Source organism: Coregonus lavaretus, assembly GCF_964263955.1.
Source record: "Coregonus lavaretus genome assembly, chromosome: 4".
NCBI classification, from domain to species: Eukaryota; Metazoa; Chordata; class Actinopteri; order Salmoniformes; family Salmonidae; genus Coregonus; species Coregonus lavaretus.
The window spans coordinates 74,713,621-74,737,280 of NC_139991.1; the positions used below are offsets into that span (position 1 = coordinate 74,713,621).

Sequence of the window (23,660 nt, forward strand, 5' to 3'; positions counted from 1 at the left end):
ATGAAAAATACTGTGCACCGCAAGTCTATCTATTTGTCCAATAACACTATGTTTAAATGCACAGAACTGAGAATACTGTATGTTTAAACTGTCATTAACTTAATTTAAACCAATTACATTTACAACTCATTATTTATAAACTATAGGCTAAATTGTAACGTCAAAGCATTACTATTTATGCTGCAAATGAAACACATTTTCAAGCTACTTGGATAGTACTTAGTAGAAATGACAGGTTGTCTTTACTAGCCAACGAATAACAGGCTGTTACAACACAGAAACAAATCTGTGAAAATGTTTTCTCTGTTTATTCTTTTCTGCATATCAACAACTTTATTTGTGTTGGTGTCTTTTCTCCAAATGCTCTGTCAACTTGTGGCGTTTGAATGCAACAGCTCGTAGCTGTCAGCATGTAAACAGTCGTTAGGCAAGTGAACGGTACTCTCAGGAGAGAGTCTGTCTCTTGGGCTGTGGAGACAGTGGCGTATCTCAATACACCTCCGTTGAAATCTGTGGGTGCTTCTCAGTCAGACCTCCTCTGTGTCTTTCCCGCTGTGACGTTACAGGACCGTCTTTGAAACTCGAGAGGCAACACGACATTTTTCTTTCTTAACTGTATTTGTGTCAGTGACGTTTTTATTGAACTTAATGTATTTGCAGGTATAGGCGATAGCGGAAAATGCGCTCTTTGTAGCCATTCTTGAGATTCATTCCCCCGGATTAAATAACAACACATTTACATTGGAAAATTAGACAAGAAGTTTGTTAAGGATGTGGACCAAGAGGACTTTTTCGTGCTTGGTTGGACTGGTGGTGTTGACGGGTTTTCTGATGGTGAAAGTTACAGGGCAAGACCCTCCGACGCTCGGGGGGAGAACGCTTATCAAGGTGGATGGAGATCAGACGGCTGCCTCAAATCGAGTGAGGAGAAGAGGAAAGCAAGAATCCCTACGAGGGTAAGAATAACAGAATTTGAAGTTGAAAGAAATTATGATACCTCTACACCGAACCTGCTCACCTCAAAGTAACGTTAATTGACAATACAAAAAACAAATTATTTAATTAGCAGCATAGACTGTTTGTTGATGTCATACACTGAAGGTAGAAATCCTACCCACCATAATAACCCCATACCAATTTCAAATGTTTGTCAAAATACCAATGTTAGACAAACATAACATCAGTAGAATTGCATGTTTAATATTAATCTCTTCATCTGAGATGAATATACTATATGAGTGGGGAATAGTTGAGGAAATCAATTAATAAAATCTATGTATCTCTTCTTCGACATCTCTATTTATCTAAATAGAGAAGATTAAAATGTGTCGCTCTGTGTCAACCATTTACTCTCAACGATCACCAGATGCGTTTCACATAAAAAAAAGATGGTGTGAAATTGATTCGTAACTAACCATTGTTAATTTCCCTCTCCAGACGTTTCTTAATGGCAGTTCTTAATCAAGTATGATTATTTACAACAGTGTTGCTTCTATCTCCTTCCCTATAGGCCCAATGTGTGTGGAACTCGTTTCCACTCCTACTGTTGTCCAGGCTGGAAAACCTTGCCCGGGGGCAACCAGTGTATCGTGCGTAAGTAGTGCACCAGATGTTGCAGACAATAAAGTATCTCTGTGTTGAGATGGTCAGTGGGTTTTGCGTATGGCTCAGTTGACCATTGACCAGTAGGAGGCGCTAATTCACAGTGAAGTAGTGCTTCTGGGTTATTGCATGTGTATTACACAATCATTTTACAAATTCATAACAAAAGCCAAAGAACTAATGCATTGAATGATTTTCAGAATATTGAGTCTACATTTAGGAAAAGTTCTCTATGGAAACAAGACTCCTCCCATGCAATACATGTTCCGATGTTGGGCCTGCATTAATTAAATACCAATCCTTACATTATTGGTGTGTCATTATGCCCAAAAGCCTTTGCACCTGTAAAGGTACCAAATAATTGTTAGATAATAAACTATTTTCACTATACTAATACGTAACATGGAATGAGAGCAGAAACATCCCTAACAACAACCAGTAAACTCCTCATCTAACCACATAATAGGTCTTATTATCATACCCCTTCCCTGGGACTTCCTCCAGCTCCTCCCGGGGCTCAACTTGGCCCGGTAACTGGGCCAGTCACAACAGCAGGAGCCCGGTAACTGGGCCAGTCACAACAGCAGGAGCCCGGTAACTGGGCCAGTCACAACAGCAAGAGCAGGGCTGTTGACTCTGGAGAGGGGCCAGAGGGAAGTATCAAAGTTCAGGCTCTCCCATTATTAAGATATCAATATTAGACATCAGCTTCAATTATGATTCATGCTAGTTGTGTGTCTCCTCTGCCATATACACTGAGTATACCAAACATTAGGAACACCTTCCTAATATTGAGTTGCCCCCCCCCCCTTTTGCCCTGAGAACAGCCTCAATTCGTCGGGGCGTGGACGCTACAATGTGTCGAAAGCGTTCCACAGGTATGCTGGCCCATGTTGACTCCAATGCTTTACACAGTTGTGTCAAGTTGGCTGGATGTCCTTTGGGTGGGTGGACCATTCTTGATACACACGGGAAACTGTTGAGCGTGAAAAACCCAGCAGTGTTGCAGTTCTTGACACAAACTGGTGCGCCTGGCACCTACTACCATACCCTGTTCAAAGGCACTTAAATATTTTGTCTTGCCCAGTCACCCTCTGAATGGCACACATACACAATCCATGTCTCAATTGTCTCAATGCTTGAAGTGGATTTAACAATTGACATCAGTAAGGGATCATAGCTTTCACATGGATTCACCTGGTCAGTCTATGTCATGGAAAGAGCAGGTGTTCTTAATGTTTTGTACACTCAGTGTATATTCTAGTTAAATTCCTTGGGCACACATAGCATAGCATTATTATTCAATGCTATCGGGGTAAAAACAGGATTCTCAAAATCAGACACACAAGCTGCTTTCTTGTGACCCTCAGAGGTCTTTACGATTACTATTGTATATTACAGTGCCGTTTAAGATTAGGGAGGACGATTTATTTTTCCATGAGCATGGCGTTATTTCTATTACAGCATATTGGATGACTGTCATTCATATTCCATTCACCCAGTTCAATGTAACATCGATAGGTTTAGGCTACTACATGATACTCTAATTTTCCCTATACCCTCATTATGAGGTTGCTACAACCTAGCCTATGAATGAAAGTTTACAACATAGGTGCACATAGGTCATAGGTCAACATAGGTTATACCAATACTGCCTTGTCTGCATCTAGCTGATCTAGTGCTTAATCATTAGTTGCAAACAAGAGTTTCTATTGGACAAATTCAGGTATGTTTATCCCCGTTTCGTTCCATTAGCTTCTGTTTAAGAAACGTTTTTCAACGGAGTCGGCGGAATGAATACACCCCTGATTTCGTATAAAAATAGGGGGAGCAGCAGGACCATTGAGGGGGGGGGTGGGGGACCAAGTGAAATAAAAACAATAAAAAATAATATACATATTGACAACAGAGGAGGACGGAAGTTAGCTGTCCTCTGGCTACACCATGGTGCTACCCTACAGAGTGCTGTTGAGGCTACTGTAGACCTTCATTGTGTTTTAATTAACTATTTGGTGACGTGAGTATATTTAGTATATAGTTTTATCTAAAAAGGATAACTTTTAAAAATGTTTTACTATTTTTATGAAATTCACTGAGGAGGATGCGCCTCCCCTTCCTCCTCTGAGGAACCTCTACTGCTATAGACCACCTAAACCTAATCTGGCACAGCAATGTTACTGTAGACCACCTAAACCTAATCTGGCACAGCAATGTTACTATAGACCACCTAAACCTAATCTGGCACAGCAATGTTACTATAGACCACCTAAACCTAATCTGTCACAGCAATGTTACTATAGACCACCTAAACCTAATCTGGCACAGCAATGTTACTATAGACCACCTAAACCTAATCTGGCACAGCAATGTTACTATAGACCACCTAAACCTAATCTGGCACAGCAATGTTACTGTAGACCACCTAAACCTAATCTGTCACAGCAATGTTACTATAGACCACCTAAACCTAATCTGGCACAGCAATGTTACTATAGACCACCTAAACCTAATCTGGCACAGCAATGTTACTATAGACCACCTAAACCTAATCTGGCACAGTAATGTTACTGTAGACCACCTAAACCTAATCTGGCACAGCAATGTTACTATAGACCACCTAAACCTAATCTGGCACAGCAATGTTACTATAGACGACCTAAACCTAATCTGGCACAGCAATGTTACTATAGACCACCTAAACCTAATCTGGCACAGCAATGTTACTGTAGACCACCTAAACCTAATCTGTCACAGCAATGTTACTATAGACCACCTAAACCTAATCTGGCACAGCAATGTTACTATAGACCACCTAAGCCTAATCTGGCACAGCAATGTTACTATAGACCACCTAAACCTAATCTGGCACAGCAATGTTACTGTAGACCACCTAAACCTAATCTGGCACAGCAATGTTACTATAGACCACCTAAACCTAATCTGGCACAGCAATGTTACTATAGACCACCTAAACCTAATCTGGCACAGCAATGTTACTATAGACCACCTAAACCTAATCTGGCACAGCAATGTTACTGTAGACCACCTAAACCTAATCTGGCACAGCAATGTTACTATAGACCACCTAAACCTAATCTGGCACAGCAATGTTACTATAGACCACCTAAACCTAATCTTGCACAGCAATGTTACTATAGACCACCTAAACCTAATCTGGCACAGCAATGTTACTATAGACCACCTAAACCTAATCTGGCACAGCAATGTTACTGTAGACCACCTAAACCTAATCTGTCACAGCAATGTTACTATAGACCACCTAAACCTAATCTGGCACAGCAATGTTACTATAGACCACCTAAACCTAATCTGGCACAGCAATGTTACTATAGACCACCTAAACCTAATCTGGCACAGCAATGTTACTGTAGACCACCTAAACCTAATCTGGCACAGCAATGTTACTATAGACCACCTAAACCTAATCTGGCACAGCAATGTTACTATAGACCACCTAAACCTAATCTGTCACAGCAATGTTACTATAGACCACCTAAACCTAATCTGGCACAGCAATGTTACTGTAGACCACCTAAACCTAATCTGTCACAGCAATGTTACTATAGACCACCTAAACCTAATCTGGCACAGCAATGTTACTGTAGACCACCTAAACCTAATCTGGCACAGCAATGTTACTGTAGACCACCTAAACCTAATCTGGCACAGCAATGTTACTGTAGACCACCTAAACCTAATCTGGCACAGCAATGTTACTATAGACCACCTAAACCTAATCTGGCACAGCAATGTTACTATAGACCACCTAAACCTAATCTGGCACAGCAATGTTACTATAGACCACCTAAACCTAATCTGGCACAGCAATGTTACTATAGACCACCTAAACCTAATCTGGCACAGCAATGTTACTATAGACCACCTAAACCTAATCTGGCACAGCAATGTTACTATAGACCACCTAAACCTAATCTGGCACAGCAATGTTACTATAGACCACCTAAACCTAATCTGGCACAGCAATGTTACTATAGACCACCTAAACTTAATCTGGCACAGCAATGTTACTATAGACCACCTAAACCTAATCTGGCACAGCAATGTTACTATAGACCACCTAAACCTAATCTGGCACAGCAATGTTACTATAGACCAGCTAAACCTAATCTGGCACAGCAATGTTACTATAGACCACCTAAACCTAATCTGGCACAGCAATGTTACTATAGACCACCTAAACCTAATATGGCACAGCAATGTTACTGTAGACCACCTAAACCTAATCTGGCACAGCAATGTTACTATAGACCACCTAAACCTAATCTGGCACAGCAATGTTACTGTAGACCACCTAAACCTAATCTGGCACAGCAATGTTACTGTAGACCACCTAAACCTAATCTGGCACAGCAATGTTACTATAGACTACCTAAACCTAATCTGGCACAGCAATGTTACTATAGACCACCTAAACCTAATCTGGCACAGCAATGTTACTATAGACCACCTAAACCTAATCTGGCACAGCAATGTTACTATAGACCACCTAAACCTAATCTGGCACAGCAATGTTACTGTAGACCACCTAAACCTAATCTGGCACAGCAATGTTACTATAGACCACCTAAACCTAATCTGGCACAGCAATGTTACTATAGACCACCTAACCCTAATCTGGCACAGCAATGTTACTATAGAACACCAAAACCTAATCTGGCACAGCAATGTTACTATAGACCACCTAAACCTAATCTGGCACAGCAATGTTACTATAGACCACCTAAACCTAATCTGGCACAGCAATGTTACTATAGACCACCTAAACCTAATCTGGCACAGCAATGTTACTATAGACCACCTAAACCTAATCTGGCACAGCAATGTTACTATAGACCACCTAAACCTAATCTGGCACAGCAATGTTACTATAGACCACCTAAACCTAATCTGACACAGCAATGTTACTATAGACCACCTAAACCTAATCTGGCACAGCAATGTTACTATAGACCACCTAAACCTAATCTGGCACAGCAATGTTACTATAGACCACCTAAACCTAATCTGTCACAGCAATGTTACTATAGACCACCTAAACCTAATCTGGCACAGCAATGTTACTATAGACCACCTAAACCTAATCTGGCACAGCAATGTTACTATAGACCACCTAAACCTAATCTGTCACAGCAATGTTACTGTAGACCACCTAAACCTAATCTGTCACAGCAATGTTACTATAGACCACCTAAACCTAATCTGGCACAGCAATGTTACTATAGACCACCTAAACCTAATCTGGCACAGCAATGTTACTGTAGACCACCTAAACCTAATCTGGCACAGCAATGTTACTGTAGACCACCTAAACCTAATCTGGCACAGCAATGTTACTATAGACCACCTAAACCTAATCTGGCACAGCAATGTTACTACAGACCACCTAAACCTAATCTGGCACAGCAATGTTACTACAGACCACCTAAACCTAATCTGGCACAGCAATGTTACTGTAGACCTCCTAAACCTAATCTGGCACAGCAATGTTACTATAGACCACCTAAACCTAATCTGGCACAGCAATGTTACTATAGACCACCTAAACCTAATCTGTCACAGCAATGTTACTATAGACCACCTAAACCTAATCTGGCACATCAATGTTACTATAGACCACCTAAACCTAATCTGGCACAGCAATGTTACTATAGACCACCTAAACCTAATCTGGCACAGCAATGTTACTATAGACCACCTAAACCTAATCTGGCACAGCAATGTTACTATAGACCACCTAAACCTAATCTGGCACAGCAATGTTACTATAGACCACCTAAACCTAATCTGGCACAGCAATGTTACTATAGACCACCTAAACCTAATCTGGCACAGCAGTGTTACTGTAGACCACCTAAACCTAATCTGGCACAGCAATGTTACTATAGACACCTAAACCTAATCTGGCACAGCAATGTTACTGTAGACCACCTAAACCTAATCTGGCACAGCAATGTTACTATAGACCACCTAAACCTAATCTGGCACAGCAATGTTACTGTAGACCACCTAAACCTAATCTGGCACAGCAATGTTACTATAGACCACCTAAACCTAATCTGGCACAGCAATGTTACTATAGACCACCTAAACCTAATCTGGCACAGCAATGTTACTATAGACCACCTAAACCTAATCTGGCACAGCAATGTTACTATAGACCACCTAAACCTAATCTGGCACAGCAATGTTACTATAGACCACCTAAACCTAATCTGGCACAGCAATGTTACTATAGACCACCTAAACCTAATCTGGCACAGCAATGTTACTATAGACCACCTAAACCTAATCTGGCACAGCAATGTTACTATAGACCACCTAAACCTAATCTGTCACAGCAATGCTACTATAGACCACTTAAACCTAATCTGTCACAGCAATGTTACTATAGACCACCTAAACCTAATCTGTCACAGCAATGTTACTATAGACCACATAAACCTAATCTGTCACAGCAATGTTACTATAGACCACCTAAACCTAATCTGGCACAGCAATGTTACTATAGACCACCTAAACCTAATCTGGCACAGCAATGTTACTATAGACCACCTAAACCTAATCTGGCACAGCAATGTTACTATAGACCACCTAAACCTAATCTGGCACAGCAATGTTACTATAGACCACCTAAACCTAATCTGGCACAGCAATGTTACTGTAGACCACCTAAACCTAATCTGGCACAGCAATGTTACTGTAGACCACCTAAACCTAATCTGGCACAGCAATGTTACTATAGACCACCTAAACCTAATCTGGCACAGCAATGTTACTATAGACCACCTAAACCTAATCTGGCACAGCAATGTTACTATAGACCACCTAAACCTAATCTGGCACAGCAATGTTACTATAGACCACCTAAACCTAATCTGGCACAGCAATGTTACTACAGACCACCTAAACCTAATCTGGCACAGCAATGTTACTATAGACCACCTAAACCTAATCTGGCACAGCAATGTTACTATAGACCACCTAAACCTAATCTGGCACAGCAATGTTACTATAGACCACCTAAACCTAATCTGGCACAGCAATGTTACTATAGACCACCTAAACCTAATCTGGCACAGCAATGTTACTATAGACCACCTAAACCTAATCTGGCACAGCAATGTTACTATAGACCACCTAAACCTAATCTGGCACAGCAATGTTACTATAGACCACCTAAACCTAATCTGGCACAGCAATGTTACTATAGACCACCTAAACCTAATCTGGCACAGCAATGTTACTATAGACCACCTAAACCTAATCTGGCACAGCAATGTTACTATAGACCACCTAAACCTAATCTGGCACAGCAATGTTACTATAGACCACCTAAACCTAATCTGGCACAGCAATGTTACTATAGACCACCTAAACCTAATCTGGCACAGCAATGTTACTATAGACCACCTAAACCTAATCTGGCACAGCAATGTTACTATAGACCACCTAAACCTAATCTGGCACAGCAATGTTACTGTAGACCACCTAAACCTAATCTGTCACAGCAATGTTACTATAGACCACCTAAAGCTAATCTGGCACAGCAATGTTACTATAGACCACCTAATAACGGGTGTAATAACTCTAACCACTAACAGAGAATGCCAGGAAATATGTTAATGTCACCCTGACACGATTTTGCTCAATATTGGCCGATACCAATACATTGGGTTTTGTATATAATATAATATAATAATAATAATATGCCATTTAGCAGACGCTTTTATCCAAAGCGATTTACAGTCATGCGTGCATCATTTTTTTTTTTTGGTGTATGGGTGGTCCCGGGGATCGAACCCACTACCTTGGCGTTACAAGCGCCATGCTCTACCAGCTGAGCTACAGAGGACCACATGGATATGGATTGTAACTTCAACATTTCTGTTTTGCACTGCTTGCAAGGTCTATGTGATTTTTTTCATGGATTTGAACTTCGTTTGCACTGTATTTAGCAAAGGCTAGGACAAGCTCTTAGTCTGGTCCATGTATTAGTTCTCAAATAGGGTCTGACGGACAATGTTTGTTTGTTCTCCACTCCTGTGTCCTCTTCCCCACAGCCATATGCCGGAGCAGCTGTGGAGATGGATTTTGCTCACGTCCCAACATGTGCACATGTCCCAGTGGCCAAATTGCACCAAACTGTGGGACAAAGTCCAGTAAGTGTTCCCCCATGCTACATGGACATTTTTTTTAATGGTTCCTCTCCAGTATAAAATTGCAAAAGTAAACCGCAGATGCTTTATGAACTTGTTTTGCATATGTTTAATATATTTCACCTATAGTATAAAAAGAGACTGTCTGCCAGTCGCTATGGAAACATGTAGTTTATTTCATACAGCCCTCGTCTGCTCTCTCGATTCACGTGAAAGTTGTGAACGGATGTTGACCAATATGCCTTGGTCCTGTGCTGTTCGTCCTCTAGCCCAGCAGTGTAACATCAGGTGTATGAACGGTGGCCTCTGTGCCGAGGACCACTGTCAGTGTCAGAAGGGCTACTCAGGCCCCTACTGTGGACAACGTGAGTACACATGAGTTATAGTGGAGGGTATATGTAGGCCGTTTTACACAGCTTTGTATTTTGTGAGTAGTACACTACCGTTCAAACGTTTGGGGTCACTTAGAAATGCCGTTGTTTTCGAAAAGAAAAGCACTTTTTTTTTGTCCATTTTAAATAACATCAAATTGATCAGAAATACAGTGTAGACATTGTTAATGTTGTAAATGGCTATTGCAGCTGGAAACGGCTGATTTTTAATGGAATATCTACATAGGCGTACAGAGGCCCATTATCAGCAACCATCAGTCCTGTGTTCCAATGGCACGTTGTGTTTGCTAATCCATGTTTATCATTTTAAAAGGGTAATTGATCATTAGAACACTCTTTTGCAATTATGTTAGCACAGCTGAAATGTATTGTGCTGATTAAAGAAGCAATAAAACTGGCCTTCTTGAGACTAGTTGAGTATCTGGAGCATCAGCAATTGTGGGTTTGATTACAGGATCAAAATGGCCAGAAACAAATAACTTTCTTCTGAAACTCATCAGTCTATTCTTGTTCTGAGAAATGAAGGCTATTCCATGCGAGAAATTGCCAAGAAACTGAAGATCTCGTACAACGCTGTGTACTACTCCATTCACAGAACAGCGCAAACTGGCTCTAACCAGAATAGAAAGAGGAGTGGGAGGCCTCGGTGCACAACTGAGCAAGAGGACAAATACATTAGAGTGTCTAGTTTGAGAAACAGATGCCTCACAGGTCATCAACTGGCAGCTTCATTAAATAGTACCGGCAAAACACCAGTCTCAACGTCAACAGTGAAGAGGCGACTCCGGGATGCTGACCTAGGCAGAGTTGCAAAGAAAAAGTCCAGTGTCTGTTTTCTTTTGCCCATCTTAATCTTTTCTTTTCATTGGCCAGTCTCAGATATGGCGTTTTCTTTGCAACTCTGCCTAAGTCAGCATCCCGGAGTCGCCTCTTCACTGTTGACGTTGAGACTGGTGTTTTGCCGGTACTATTTAATGAAGCTGCCAGTTGAGGACCTGTGAGACTGTAGCCTGCAGGCGCCCGGCCCGCCATAAGGAGTCACTAGAGCGCGATGAGCCAAGCAAAGCCCCCCCCCCCCAGCCAGCATCACCTAACCCGGGTGACGCTGGGCCAACAGTGATAAACTTGGGGGAAGCCCTTAGTTCTCCCATGGAGTCTAAACAGGGACTATAGGCGAAAAAGACTTAATGGTAAAAAAAAATTGGTTAGCCTCCCGAGTGGCGCAGCGGTCTAAGGCACTGCATCACAGTGCTTGAGACGTCACTACAGACCCAGGTTCGATCCCAGGCTATGTCACAACGGTTATGACCACATTTTTTTACCATTAAGTATTTTTTGCCTATAGTCCCTGTATAGACTCCATGGGCTTCCCCCAAGTTTATCACTGTGTAGACTGTAGCCCATGTGACAAACCGCAGCAAAAACAGTTGTCATAGATAAATTAGTAGATGTATTTTTACATACATACTATTACTATCAAACAATGTTATCGTTATGGAGGATAAGACATTTCTTAAGGACTTCACGTTAACATGTCCCTCCAGATCCCACAAATCTCCTAATAAGCATGATATTTGGTTAGTACACTTTCTAATAACCACAATATATGGTTAGTACACCTCCTAATAACCATGATATATGGTTAGTACACCTCCTAATAACCATGATATATGGTTAGGACACCTCCTAATAACCATGATATATGGTTAGGACACCTCCTAATAACCATGATATATGGTTAGGACACCTCCTAATAACCATGATATATGGTTAGGACACCTCCTAATAACCATGATATAAGGTTAGGACACCTCCTAATAACCATGATATATGGTTAGGACACCTCCTAATAACCATGATATATGGTTAGTACACCTCCTAATAACCATGATATATGGTTAGGACACCTCCTAATAACCATGATATATGGTTAGGACACCTCCTAATAACCATGATATATGGTTAGGACACCTCCTAATAACCATGATATATGGTTAGGACACCTCCTAATAACCATGATATATGGTTAGGACACCTCCTAATAACCATGATATATGGTTAGGACACCTCCTAATAACCATGATATATGGTTAGGACACCTCCTAATAACCATGATATATGGTTAGTACACTTTCTAATAACCACGATATATGGTTAGTACACCTCCTAATAACCATGATATATGGTTAGTACACCTCCTAATAACCATGATATATGGTTAGGACACCTCCTAATAACCATGATATATGGTTAGGACACCTCCTAATAACCATGATATATGGTTAGGACACCTCCTAATAACCATGATATATGGTTAGGACACCTCCTAATAACCATGATATAAGGTTAGGACACCTCCTAATAACCATGATATATGGTTAGGACACCTCCTAATAACCATGATATATGGTTAGTACACCTCCTAATAACCATGATATATGGTTAGGACACCTCCTAATAACCATGATATATGGTTAGGACACCTCCTAATAACCATGATATATGGTTAGGACACCTCCTAATAACCATGATATATGGTTAGGACACCTCCTAATAACCATGATATATGGTTAGGACACCTCCTAATAACCATGATATATGGTTAGGACACCTCCTAATAACCATGATATATGGTTAGTACACGTGAGTTGAAATCCTTGACAAGCCATGGGCCAATGCCTTTATGTATAGTTCAGCTCCAGGATGTATAGTTCAGCTCCAGGATGTATAGTTCAGCTCCAGGATGTATAGTTCAGCTCCAGGATGGATAGTTCAGCTCCAGGATGTATAGTTCAGCTCCAGGATGTATAGTTCAGCTCCAGGATGTATAGTTCAGCTCCAGGATGTATAGTTCAGCTCCAGGATGTATAGTTCAGCACCAGGATGTATAGTTCAGCTCCAGGATGGATTGACACCGAAAGGGCCTGAAAGGTTCTTGCCCTGCCATGAAGCAGGGCCCCTGTAACCGGGGCGTAACCGGGGCGTTAAGTCGCCATTAGGGCACCAGCCCCTCGCAGGGTGACCAGAGGGTAAGAGGGCCATGGCTGACATTTGACCCCGAAGCAGCTGTCGTCACCTGGAAGCCTTATAATCCAGCAAATTCTGGGCTTGCTCGAGTGGATGCGTAAATCACAGAACAGTCAGCAGCACCGCATGATGGAATGGTAGGAGGAGAGGAGGGAGAGAGGGATAGTGGGATAGAGGGATAGTGGGATAAATGGATAGAGGGATAGAGGGATAGAGGGATAGTGGGATAGAGGGATAGATGGATAGTGGGATAGATGGATAGAGGGATAGTGGGATAGATGGATAGTGGGATAGAGGGATAGATGGATAGTGGGATAGATGGATAGAGGGATAGTGGGATAGATGGATAGTGGGATAGAGGGATAGAGGGATAGTGGGATAGAGGGATAGAGGGATAGTGGGATAGTGGGATAGTGGGATAGATGGATAGAGGGATAGAGGGATAGAGGGATAGAGGATAGAGGGATAGAGGGATAGTGGGATAGAGGGATAGTTGGATAGAGGGATAGTTGGATAGAGGGATAGTGGGATAGTGGGATAGAGGGATAGTGGGATAGAGGGATAGTTGGATAGAGGGATAGAGGGATAGAGGGATAGTGGGAAAGAGGGATAGTGGGATAGAGGGATAGTGGGATAGAGGGATAGAGGGATAGTGGTAGATAGAAAGAGAGAAGTAAGGGATAGAGGGATAGAGGGATAGAGGGATAGTGGGATAGTGGTAGATAGAAAGAGAGCGGTAAGGGATAGAGATATAGTGGGATAGTGGGATAGTGGGATAGTGGGATAGAGGGATAGAGGGATAGTTGGATAGAGGGATAGTGGGATAGTGGTAGATAGAAAGAGAGCGGTAAGGGATAGAGGGATAGAGGAATATAGTTATAGTGGGATAGAGGGATAGTGGGATAGTGGGATAGAGGGATAGAGGGATAGAGGGATAGTGGGATAGTGGGATAGTGGGAAAGAGGGATAGTGGGTTAGATGGATAGTGGGATAGAGGGATAGTGGGATAGTGGGATAGATGGATAGTGGGATAGAGGGATAGAGGGGTAGTGGGATAGAGGGATAGAGGGATAGAGGGATAGAGGGATAGTGGGATAGTGGGATAGTGGGAAAGAGGGATAGTGGGTTAGATGGATAGTGGGATAGAGGGATAGTGGGATAGTGGGATAGATGGATAGTGGGATAGAGGGATAGTGGGATAGAGGGATAGTGGGATAGAGGGATAGAGGGGTAGTGGTAGATAGAAAGAGAGAAGTAAGGGATAGAGTTATAGTGGGATAGTGGGATAGAGGGATAGTGGGATAGAGGGATAGTGGGATAGAGGGATAGAGCGATTGTTGTAGATAGAAAGAAAGAGGTAAGGGATAGAGTTATAGTGGGATATTGGGATAGAGGGATAGTGGGATAGTGGTATAGTGGGATAGTGGGATAGAGGGATAGTGGGATAGAGGGATAGAGGGATAGTGGTAGATAGAAGGAGAGAGGTAAGGGATAGTGGGATAGAGGGATAGTGGGATAGAGGGATAGAGGGATAGAGGGATAGTGGTAGATAGAAAGAGAGTGGTGAGGGATAGAGGGATAGTGGTAGATAGAAAGAGAGCGGTAAGGGATAGAGGGATAGAGGGATAGAGCGATAGTGGTAGATAGAAAGAGAGAGGTAAGGGATAGAGTTATAGTGGGATATTGGGATAGAGGGATAGAGGGATAGTGGGATAGAGGGATAGAGGGATAGAGATATAGTGGGGTAGAGGGATAGAGGGATAGTGGTAGATAGAAAGAGAGAGGTAAGGGATAGTGGGATAGAGGGATAGAGGGATAGTGGGATAGAGGGATAGAGGGATAGAGGGATAGTGGGATAGAGGGATAGTGGGATAGAGGGATAGAGGGATAGAGAGATAGTGGGATAGAGGGATAGAGAGATAGTGGGATAGAGGGATAGTGGGATAGAGGGATAGTGGTAGATAGAAAGAGAGAGGTAAGGGATAGTGGGATAGAGGGATAGAGGGATAGTGGTAGATAGAAAGAGAGAGGTAAGGATAGAGGGATAGAGGGATAGAGTGATAGAGGGATAGTGGGATAGAGGGATAGTGGGATAGAGGGATAGTGGGATAGAGGGATAGTGGTAGATAAAAAGAGAGAGGTAAGGGATAGAGGGATAGAGGGATAGAGGGATAGTGGGATAGTGGGATAGAGGGATAGTGGGATAGAGGGATAGTTGGATAGAGGGATAGAGGGATAGAGGGATAGTGGGAAAGAGGGATAGTGGGATAGTGGGATAGAGGGATAGAGGGATAGTGGTAGATAGAAAGAGAGAAGTAAGGGATAGAGGGATAGAGGGATAGTGGGATAGTGGTAGATAGAAAGAGAGCGGTAAGGGATAGAGATATAGTGGGATAGTGGGATAGTGGGATAGTGGGATAGAGGGATAGTTGGATAGAGGGATAGTGGGATAGTGGTAGATAGAAAGAGAGCGGTAAGGGATAGAGGGATAGAGGAATATAGTTATAGTGGGATAGAGGGATAGTGGGATAGTGGGATAGAGGGATAGAGGGATAGAGGGATAGTGGGATAGTGGGATAGTGGGAAAGAGGGATAGTGGGTTAGATGGATAGTGGGATAGAGGGATAGTGGGATAGTGGGATAGATGGATAGTGGGATAGAGGGATAGAGGGGTAGTGGGATAGAGGGATAGAGGGATAGAGGGATAGAGGGATAGTGGGATAGTGGGAAAGAGGGATAGTGGGTTAGATGGATAGTGGGATAGAGGGATAGTGGGATAGTGGGATAGATGGATAGTGGGATAGAGGGATAGTGGGATAGAGGGATAGAGGGGTAGTGGTAGATAGAAAGAGAGAAGTAAGGGATAGAGTTATAGTGGGATAGTGGGATAGAGGGATAGTGGGATAGAGGGATAGTGGGATAGAGGGATAGTGGGATAGAGGGATAGAGCGATTGTTGTAGATAGAAAGAAAGAGGTAAGGGATAGAGTTATAGTGGGATATTGGGATAGAGGGATAGTGGGATAGTGGTATAGTGGGATAGTGGGATAGAGGGATAGTGGGATAGAGGGATAGAGGGATAGTGGTAGATAGAAGGAGAGAGGTAAGGGATAGTGGGATAGAGGGATAGTGGGATAGAGGGATAGAGGGATAGAGGGATAGTGGTAGATAGAAAGAGAGTGGTGAGGGATAGAGGGATAGTGGTAGATAGAAAGAGAGCGGTAAGGGATAGAGGGATAGAGGGATAGAGCGATAGTGGTAGATAGAAAGAGAGAGGTAAGGGATAGAGTTATAGTGGGATATTGGGATAGAGGGATAGAGGGATAGTGGGATAGAGGGATAGAGGGATAGAGATATAGTGGGGTAGAGGGATAGAGGGATAGTGGTAGATAGAAAGAGAGAGGTAAGGGATAGTGGGATAGAGGGATAGAGGGATAGTGGGATAGAGGGATAGAGGGATAGAGGGATAGTGGGATAGAGGGATAGTGGGATAGAGGGATAGAGGGATAGAGAGATAGTGGGATAGAGGGATAGAGAGATAGTGGGATAGAGGGATAGTGGGATAGAGGGATAGTGGTAGATAGAAAGAGAGAGGTAAGGGATAGTGGGATAGAGGGATAGAGGGATAGTGGTAGATAGAAAGAGAGAGGTAAGGATAGAGGGATAGAGGGATAGAGTGATAGTGGGATAGAGGGATAGTGGGATAGAGGGATAGTGGTAGATAAAAAGAGAGAGGTAAGGGATAGAGGGATAGAGGGATAGAGGGATAGTGGGATAGTGGGATAGAGGGATAGTGGGATAGAGGGATAGTGGGAAAGAGGGATAGTGGGATAGTGGGATAGAGGGATAGAGGGATAGTGGTAGATAGAAAGAGAGAAGTAAGGGATAGAGGGATAGAGGGATAGAGGGATAGTGGGATAGTGGTAGATAGAAAGAGAGCGGTAAGGGATAGAGATATAGTGGGATAGTGGGATAGTGGGATAGTGGGATAGAGGGATAGTTGGATAGAGGGATAGTGGGATAGTGGTAGATAGAAAGAGAGCGGTAAGGGATAGAGGGATAGAGGAATATAGTTATAGTGGGATAGAGGGATAGTGGGATAGTGGGATAGAGGGATAGAGGGATAGAGGGATAGTGGGATAGTGGGATAGTGGGAAAGAGGGATAGTGGGTTAGATGGATAGTGGGATAGAGGGATAGTGGGATAGTGGGATAGATGGATAGTGGGATAGAGGGATAGAGGGGTAGTGGGATAGAGGGATAGAGGGGATAGAGGGATAGAGGGATAGTGGGATAGTGGGAAAGAGGGATAGTGGGTTAGATGGATAGTGGGATAGAGGGATAGTGGGATAGTGGGATAGATGGATAGTGGGATAGAGGGATAGAGGGATAGTGGGATAGAGGGATAGAGGGATAGTGGGATAGAGGGATAGAGGGGTAGTGGTAGATAGAAAGAAAGAGGTAAGGGATAGAGTTATAGTGGGATATTGGGATAGAGGGATAGTGGGATAGTGGTATAGTGGGATAGTGGGATAGAGGGATAGTGGGATAGAGGGATAGAGGGATAGTGGTAGATAGAAGGAGAGAGGTAAGGGATAGTGGGATAGAGGGATAGAGGGATAGTGGGATATAGGGATAGAGGGATAGAGGGATAGTGGTAGATAGAAAGAGAGTGGTGAGGGATAGAGGGATAGTGGTAGATAGAAAGAGAGCGGTAAGGGATAGAGGGATAGAGGGATAGAGCGATAGTGGTAGATAGAAAGAGAGAGGTAAGGGATAGAGTTATAGTGGGATATTGGGATAGAGGGATAGAGGGATAGTGGGATAGAGGGATAGAGGGATAGAGATATAGTGGGGTAGAGGGATAGAGGGATAGTGGTAGATAGAAAGAGAGAGGTAAGGGATAGTGGGATAGAGGGATAGAGGGATAGTGGGATAGAGGGATAGAGGGATAGAGGGATAGTGGGATAGAGGGATAGTGGGATAGAGGGATAGAGGGATAGAGGGATAGAGAGATAGTGGGATAGAGGGATAGAGAGATAGTGGGATAGAGGGATAGTGGGATAGAGGGATAGTGGTAGATAGAAAGAGAGAGGTAAGGGATAGTGGGATAGAGGGATAGAGGGATAGTGGTAGATAGAAAGAGAGAGGTAAGGATAGAGGGATAGAGGGATAGAGTGATAGAGGGATAGTGGGATAGAGGGATAGTGGGATAGAGGGATAGTGGGATAGAGGGATAGAGGGATAGAGGGATAGTGGGATAGTGGGATAGAGGGATAGTGGGATAGAGGGATAGTGGTAGATAGAAAGAGAGAGGTAAGGGATAGTGGGATAGAGGGATAGAGGGATAGTGGTAGATAGAAAGAGAGAGGTAAGGATAGAGGGATAGAGTGATAGAGGGATAGTGGGATAGAGGGATAGAGAGGTAGTGGGATAGAGGGATAGTGGGATAGAGGAATAGTGGGATAGAGGGATAGAGGGATAGAGGTAGATAGTGGGATAGAGGGATAGAGGGATAGTGGTAGATAGAACGAGAGAGGTAAGGGATATGGTTATAGAGGAATAGTGGGATAGAGGGATAGTGGGATAGAGGGATAGAGAGGTAGTGGGATAGAGGGATAGTGGGATAGAGGAGTAGTGGGATAGAGGGATAGAGGGATAGTGGTAGATAGTGGGATAGAGGGATAGAGGGATAGTGGTAGATAGAACGAGAGCGGTAAGGGATAGAGGATAGTGGGATAGAGCGATAGAGGGATAGCGGGATAGAGGGATAGTGGGATAGTGGGATAGAGGAATAGTGGGATAGAGGCATAGTGGGATAGAGGGATAGAGGGATAGTGGGATAGAGGAATAGAGGAATAGTGGGATAGAGGGATAGTGGGATAGAGGGATAGTGGGATAGTGGGATAGAGGGATAGAGGCATAGTGGGATAGAGGGGTAGAGGGATAGAGGGATAGAGGAATAGTGGGATAGAGGGATAGTGGGATAGTGGGATAGTGGGATAGTGGGATAGAGGCATAGTGGGATAGAGGCATAGAGGGATAGTGGGATAGAGGGATAGTGGGATAGAGGCATAGAGGGATAGAGGCATAGAGGGATAGAGGCATAGAGGGATAGTGGGATAGTGGGATAGTGGTAGATAGAAAGAGAGAGGTAAGGGATATAGGGATAGAGGGATAGAGGGATAAATGGATAGAGGGATAGAGGGATAGAGGGATAGAAAGAGAGAGGTAAGGGATATAGGGATAGAGGGATAGAGGGATAGATGGATAGAGGGATAGAGGGATAGTGGTAGATAGAAAGAGAGAGGTAAGGGATAGAGTTATAGTGGGATAGAGGGATAGAGGAATAGTGGGATAGAGGGATAGAGGCATAGAGGGATAGAGGAATAGTGGGATAGAGGGATAGAGGCATAGTGGGATAGAGGGATAGAGGCATAGAGGCATAGAGGGATAGTGGGATAGAGGTAGATAGAAAGAGAGAGGTAAGGGATAGAGGGATAGAGGAATAGTGGGATAGAGGGATAGTGGGATAGAGGGATAGAGGGATAGAGGGATAGAGGGATAGAGGGATAGTGGTAGATAGAAAGAGAGAGGTAAGGGATAGTGGGATAGAGGCATAGAGGGATAGTGGGATAGTGGGATAGAGGGATAGAGGCATAGAGGAATAGTGGGATAGAGGGATAGTGGGATAGTGGGATAGTGGGATAGTGGGATAGAGGGATAGTGGGATAGTGGTAGATAGTAGATAGAACTTGGCAGAGGGTTGCATGTTGACCTAGCCTGGCTCTGCTGGGAGACTGTTACAAAGTGTTGAGGGGATGAAGGGAGAAACTCTCAGAATGTGCTGGGTAATGTTTGACTTCCATCTTCAAAGCAGAGGCCCCCTTGGCACCGCATACAGCGAGTTTGGGTAGATGGGTGGAGGTGGGGGGGGGGGGGCATCGTTGCCTGGGTTCTGTTAAAACAACTCGCACAGTCGTAGCGTAAACCAAGGAAGCAGAGGAAATGTGTCGCAAGCAGTTTGACAGCTTGAAGTCCTCTCCCTACATCTTGGCTGGCTCAACTCTTCTTGCTCAAGTCTTCTGGCTAACCGAGATATGGATATTTTTGAAAATCCCATTGAATCTAATGAGGATTCTAGCGTCTACGCTAATTAGCCTTCAATTAGGAAGACCACTTCCCCCAAACCCCATTGCTCAAAGTGCCAACATAAATAACCTGGCATCTGTTTCAAAGGGAAAATACAGAGACAATTGGAAACCAGTGGAATTTGACCCACTTCTGTAATCATGGCTTGACAAAGAGCACGGAAAAATAAGGCCCTTAGATGTGCAGTTGTGTGTGTGTGTGTGTGTGTGTGTGTGTGTGTGTGTGTGTGTGTGTGTGACTAACTGAAACTGTGTGTGTGTGTCTCTGTTTTAGCTGTCTGCGATAGTAAGTGCCAAAACGGCGGGCGATGCATTGGACCCAACCGGTGTGCCTGCGTCTACGGGTTCACTGGGCCCCAGTGTGAGAGAGGTAAGAGCCCAAGCCGATTGAAACTCTTGGTCACTCACTTGTTTTTCATTTTATTTTTTGGGATGGAGGAGAGGAAGAGTCTGATGTCGCCTGGCAAGTCTCACATCTACACTACAAAAAAGGTTCTGCTCTCTCTCTCTCGCTCTCTCTCTCTCTCTCTCTCTCTCTCTCTCTCTCTCTCTCTCTCGCTCTCTCTCTCGCTCTCTCTCTCTCGCTCTCTCGCTCTCTCGCTCTCTCGCTCTCGCTCTCTCTATGTCTCTCGCTCTCTCTCTCTCGCTCGCTCTCTCTCTTTATGTCTCTCTCTCTCTCTCTCTCTCGATCTCAAATTCAAATTCAAGCTGTTTTATTGTTATGAAAAACATATTGCCAAAGCAACACTGTATACAATATACATTGTAATAAAATTATGAAAAATAATAATATAAAATTGTAGTAAATAATAATAATAATAAATAACATCAATAAAACAGTCAATAGTAAAAATATAATAAATAATAAGGAAGATAAAAGGCTAAAGATGGAAGATGAACATGCTACAGCTATCACTACTACTACCATTACCACTAGTAGCATTTCTACCTCTAATATCTCTACTACCATTACCACTAGTAGCATTTCTACCTCTAATATCTCTACTACTACCATTACCACTAGTAGCATTTCTACCTCTAATATCTCTACTACTACCATTAACACTAGTAGCATTTCTACCTCTATTATCTCTACTACTACCATTACCACTAGTAGCATTTCTACCTCTAATATCTCTACTACTACCATTACCACTAGTAGCATTTCTACCTGTAATATCTCTACTACTACCATTACCACTAGTAGCATTTCTACCTGTAATATCTATACTACTACCATTACCACTAGTAGCATTTCTACCTGTAATATCTCTACTACTACCATTACCACTAGTAGCATTTCTACCTCTAATATCTCTACTACTACCATTACCACTAGTAGCATTTCTACCTCTAATATCTCTACTACCATTACCACTAGTAGCATTTCTACCTCTAATATCTCTACTACTACCATTACCACTAGTAGCATTTCTACCTGTAATATCTCTACTACTACCATTACCACTAGTAGCATTTCTACCTCTAATATCTCTACTACTACCATTACCACTAGTAGCATTTCTACCTCTAATATCTCTACTACCATTACCACTAGTAGCATTTCTACCTCTAATATCTCTACTACTACCATTACCACTAGTAGCATTTATACCTCTAATATCTCTACTACTACCATTACCACTAGTAGCATTTCTACCTCTAATATCTCTACTACTACCATTACCACTAGTAGCATTTCTACCTCTATTATCTCTACTACTACCATTACCACTAGTAGCATTTCTACCTCTAATATCTCTACTACTACCATTACCACTAGTAGCATTTCTACCTCTAATATCACTACTACTACCATTACCACTAGTAGCATTTCTACCTCTAATATCTCTACTACCATTACCACTAGTAGCATTTCTACCTCTAATATCTCTACTACTACCATTACCACTAGTAGCATTTATACCTCTAATATCTCTACTACTACCATTACCACTAGTAGCATTTCTACCTCTAATATCTCTACTACTACCATTACCACTAGTAGCATTTCTACCTCTAATATCTCTACTACTACCATTACCACTAGTAGCATTTCTACCTCTAATATCTCTACTACTACCATTACCACTAGTAGCATTTCTACCTCTAATATCTCTACTACTACCATTACCACTAGTAGCATTTCTACCTCTAATATCTCTACTACTACCATTACCACTAGTAGCATTTTTACCTCTAATATCTCTACTACCATTACCACTAGTAGCATTTCTACCTCTAATATCTCTACTACCATTACCACTAGTAGCATTTCTACCTCTAATATCTCTACTACTACCATTACCACTAGTAGCATTTCTACCTCTAATATCTCTACTACTACCATTACCACTAGTAGCATTTCTACCTCTAATATCTCTACTACTACCATTACCACTAGTAGCATTTCTACCTCTAATATCTCTACTACCATTACCACTAGTAGCATTTCTACCTCTAATATATCTACCTACTAACACTTTAACTAACTTACAACATACTAAATGTCATCCTCACCATTACATCAGTACTACAACTACCATCATGGTAGTGGTCCTCTGTAGCTCAGCTGGTAGAGCACGGCGCTTGTAACGCCAAGGTAGTGGGTTTGATCCCCGGGACCACCCATACACAAAAATGTATGCATGCATGACTGTAAGTCTGCTCAATTATGGTGTTGTTCAAGGTGAATTTATATTTGTGTTCCTAACCTTGTTTTTTTTCTCAGGAAATCATGATTATATATTTTTATTTGTTTTACTGCCAGGGCCCAATTATGGCAATATTTCTCTAGAATGTTAAGGTTCTGTTGAAGACCTTTCTGTATGGACCTCGCTTTGTGCACGGGGGTATGGTCATGCTGAAACAGGAAAGGGCCTTACCCAAACTGTTGCCACAAAGTTGGAAGCACAGAATCGTCTAGAATGCCATTGTATGCTGTAGTGTTAAGACTTCCCATCACTGAAACTAAGGGGCCTAGCCCAAACCATGAAAAACAGCCCCAGACCATTATTCCTCCTCCACCAAACTTTACAGTTGGCACTATGCATTGGGGCAGGTAGTGTTCTCCTGGCACTCGCCAAACCCAGATTTAAACCGTTGGACTGCCAGATGGTGAAGCGTGATTCATCACTCCAGAGAATGTGTTTCCTGACTAACAGTTCTTGTGCTGACGTGGCTTCCAGAGGCAGTTTGGATCTCGGTAGTGAGTGTCGCAACCGAGGACAGACGATTTTTATGCGCTACGTGCTTCAGCACTCGGTGGTCCCGTTCTGTGAGCTTGTGTGGC

The 23,660-nt window shown here is 42.8% G+C and overlaps 1 protein-coding gene across 1 annotated transcript in view; it reads left to right on the forward strand.

Annotated features, from left to right (window-relative positions):
• Positions 1–771: 771 nt before the first annotated feature.
• Positions 772–23,660, forward strand: part of fbn2a (fibrillin 2a) — a gene marked incomplete at both ends in the record, with an annotated part of 247,780 nt that continues 224,891 nt past the window's right edge. The window contains 5 exons of the mRNA XM_084159776.1: positions 772–956; positions 1,511–1,593; positions 9,705–9,803; positions 10,070–10,165; positions 20,643–20,738. Of these exons, the coding sequence (XP_084015902.1) occupies positions 772–956; positions 1,511–1,593; positions 9,705–9,803; positions 10,070–10,165; positions 20,643–20,738 (559 nt within the window). The remainder of the gene's footprint in view (positions 957–1,510; positions 1,594–9,704; positions 9,804–10,069; positions 10,166–20,642; positions 20,739–23,660) is intronic.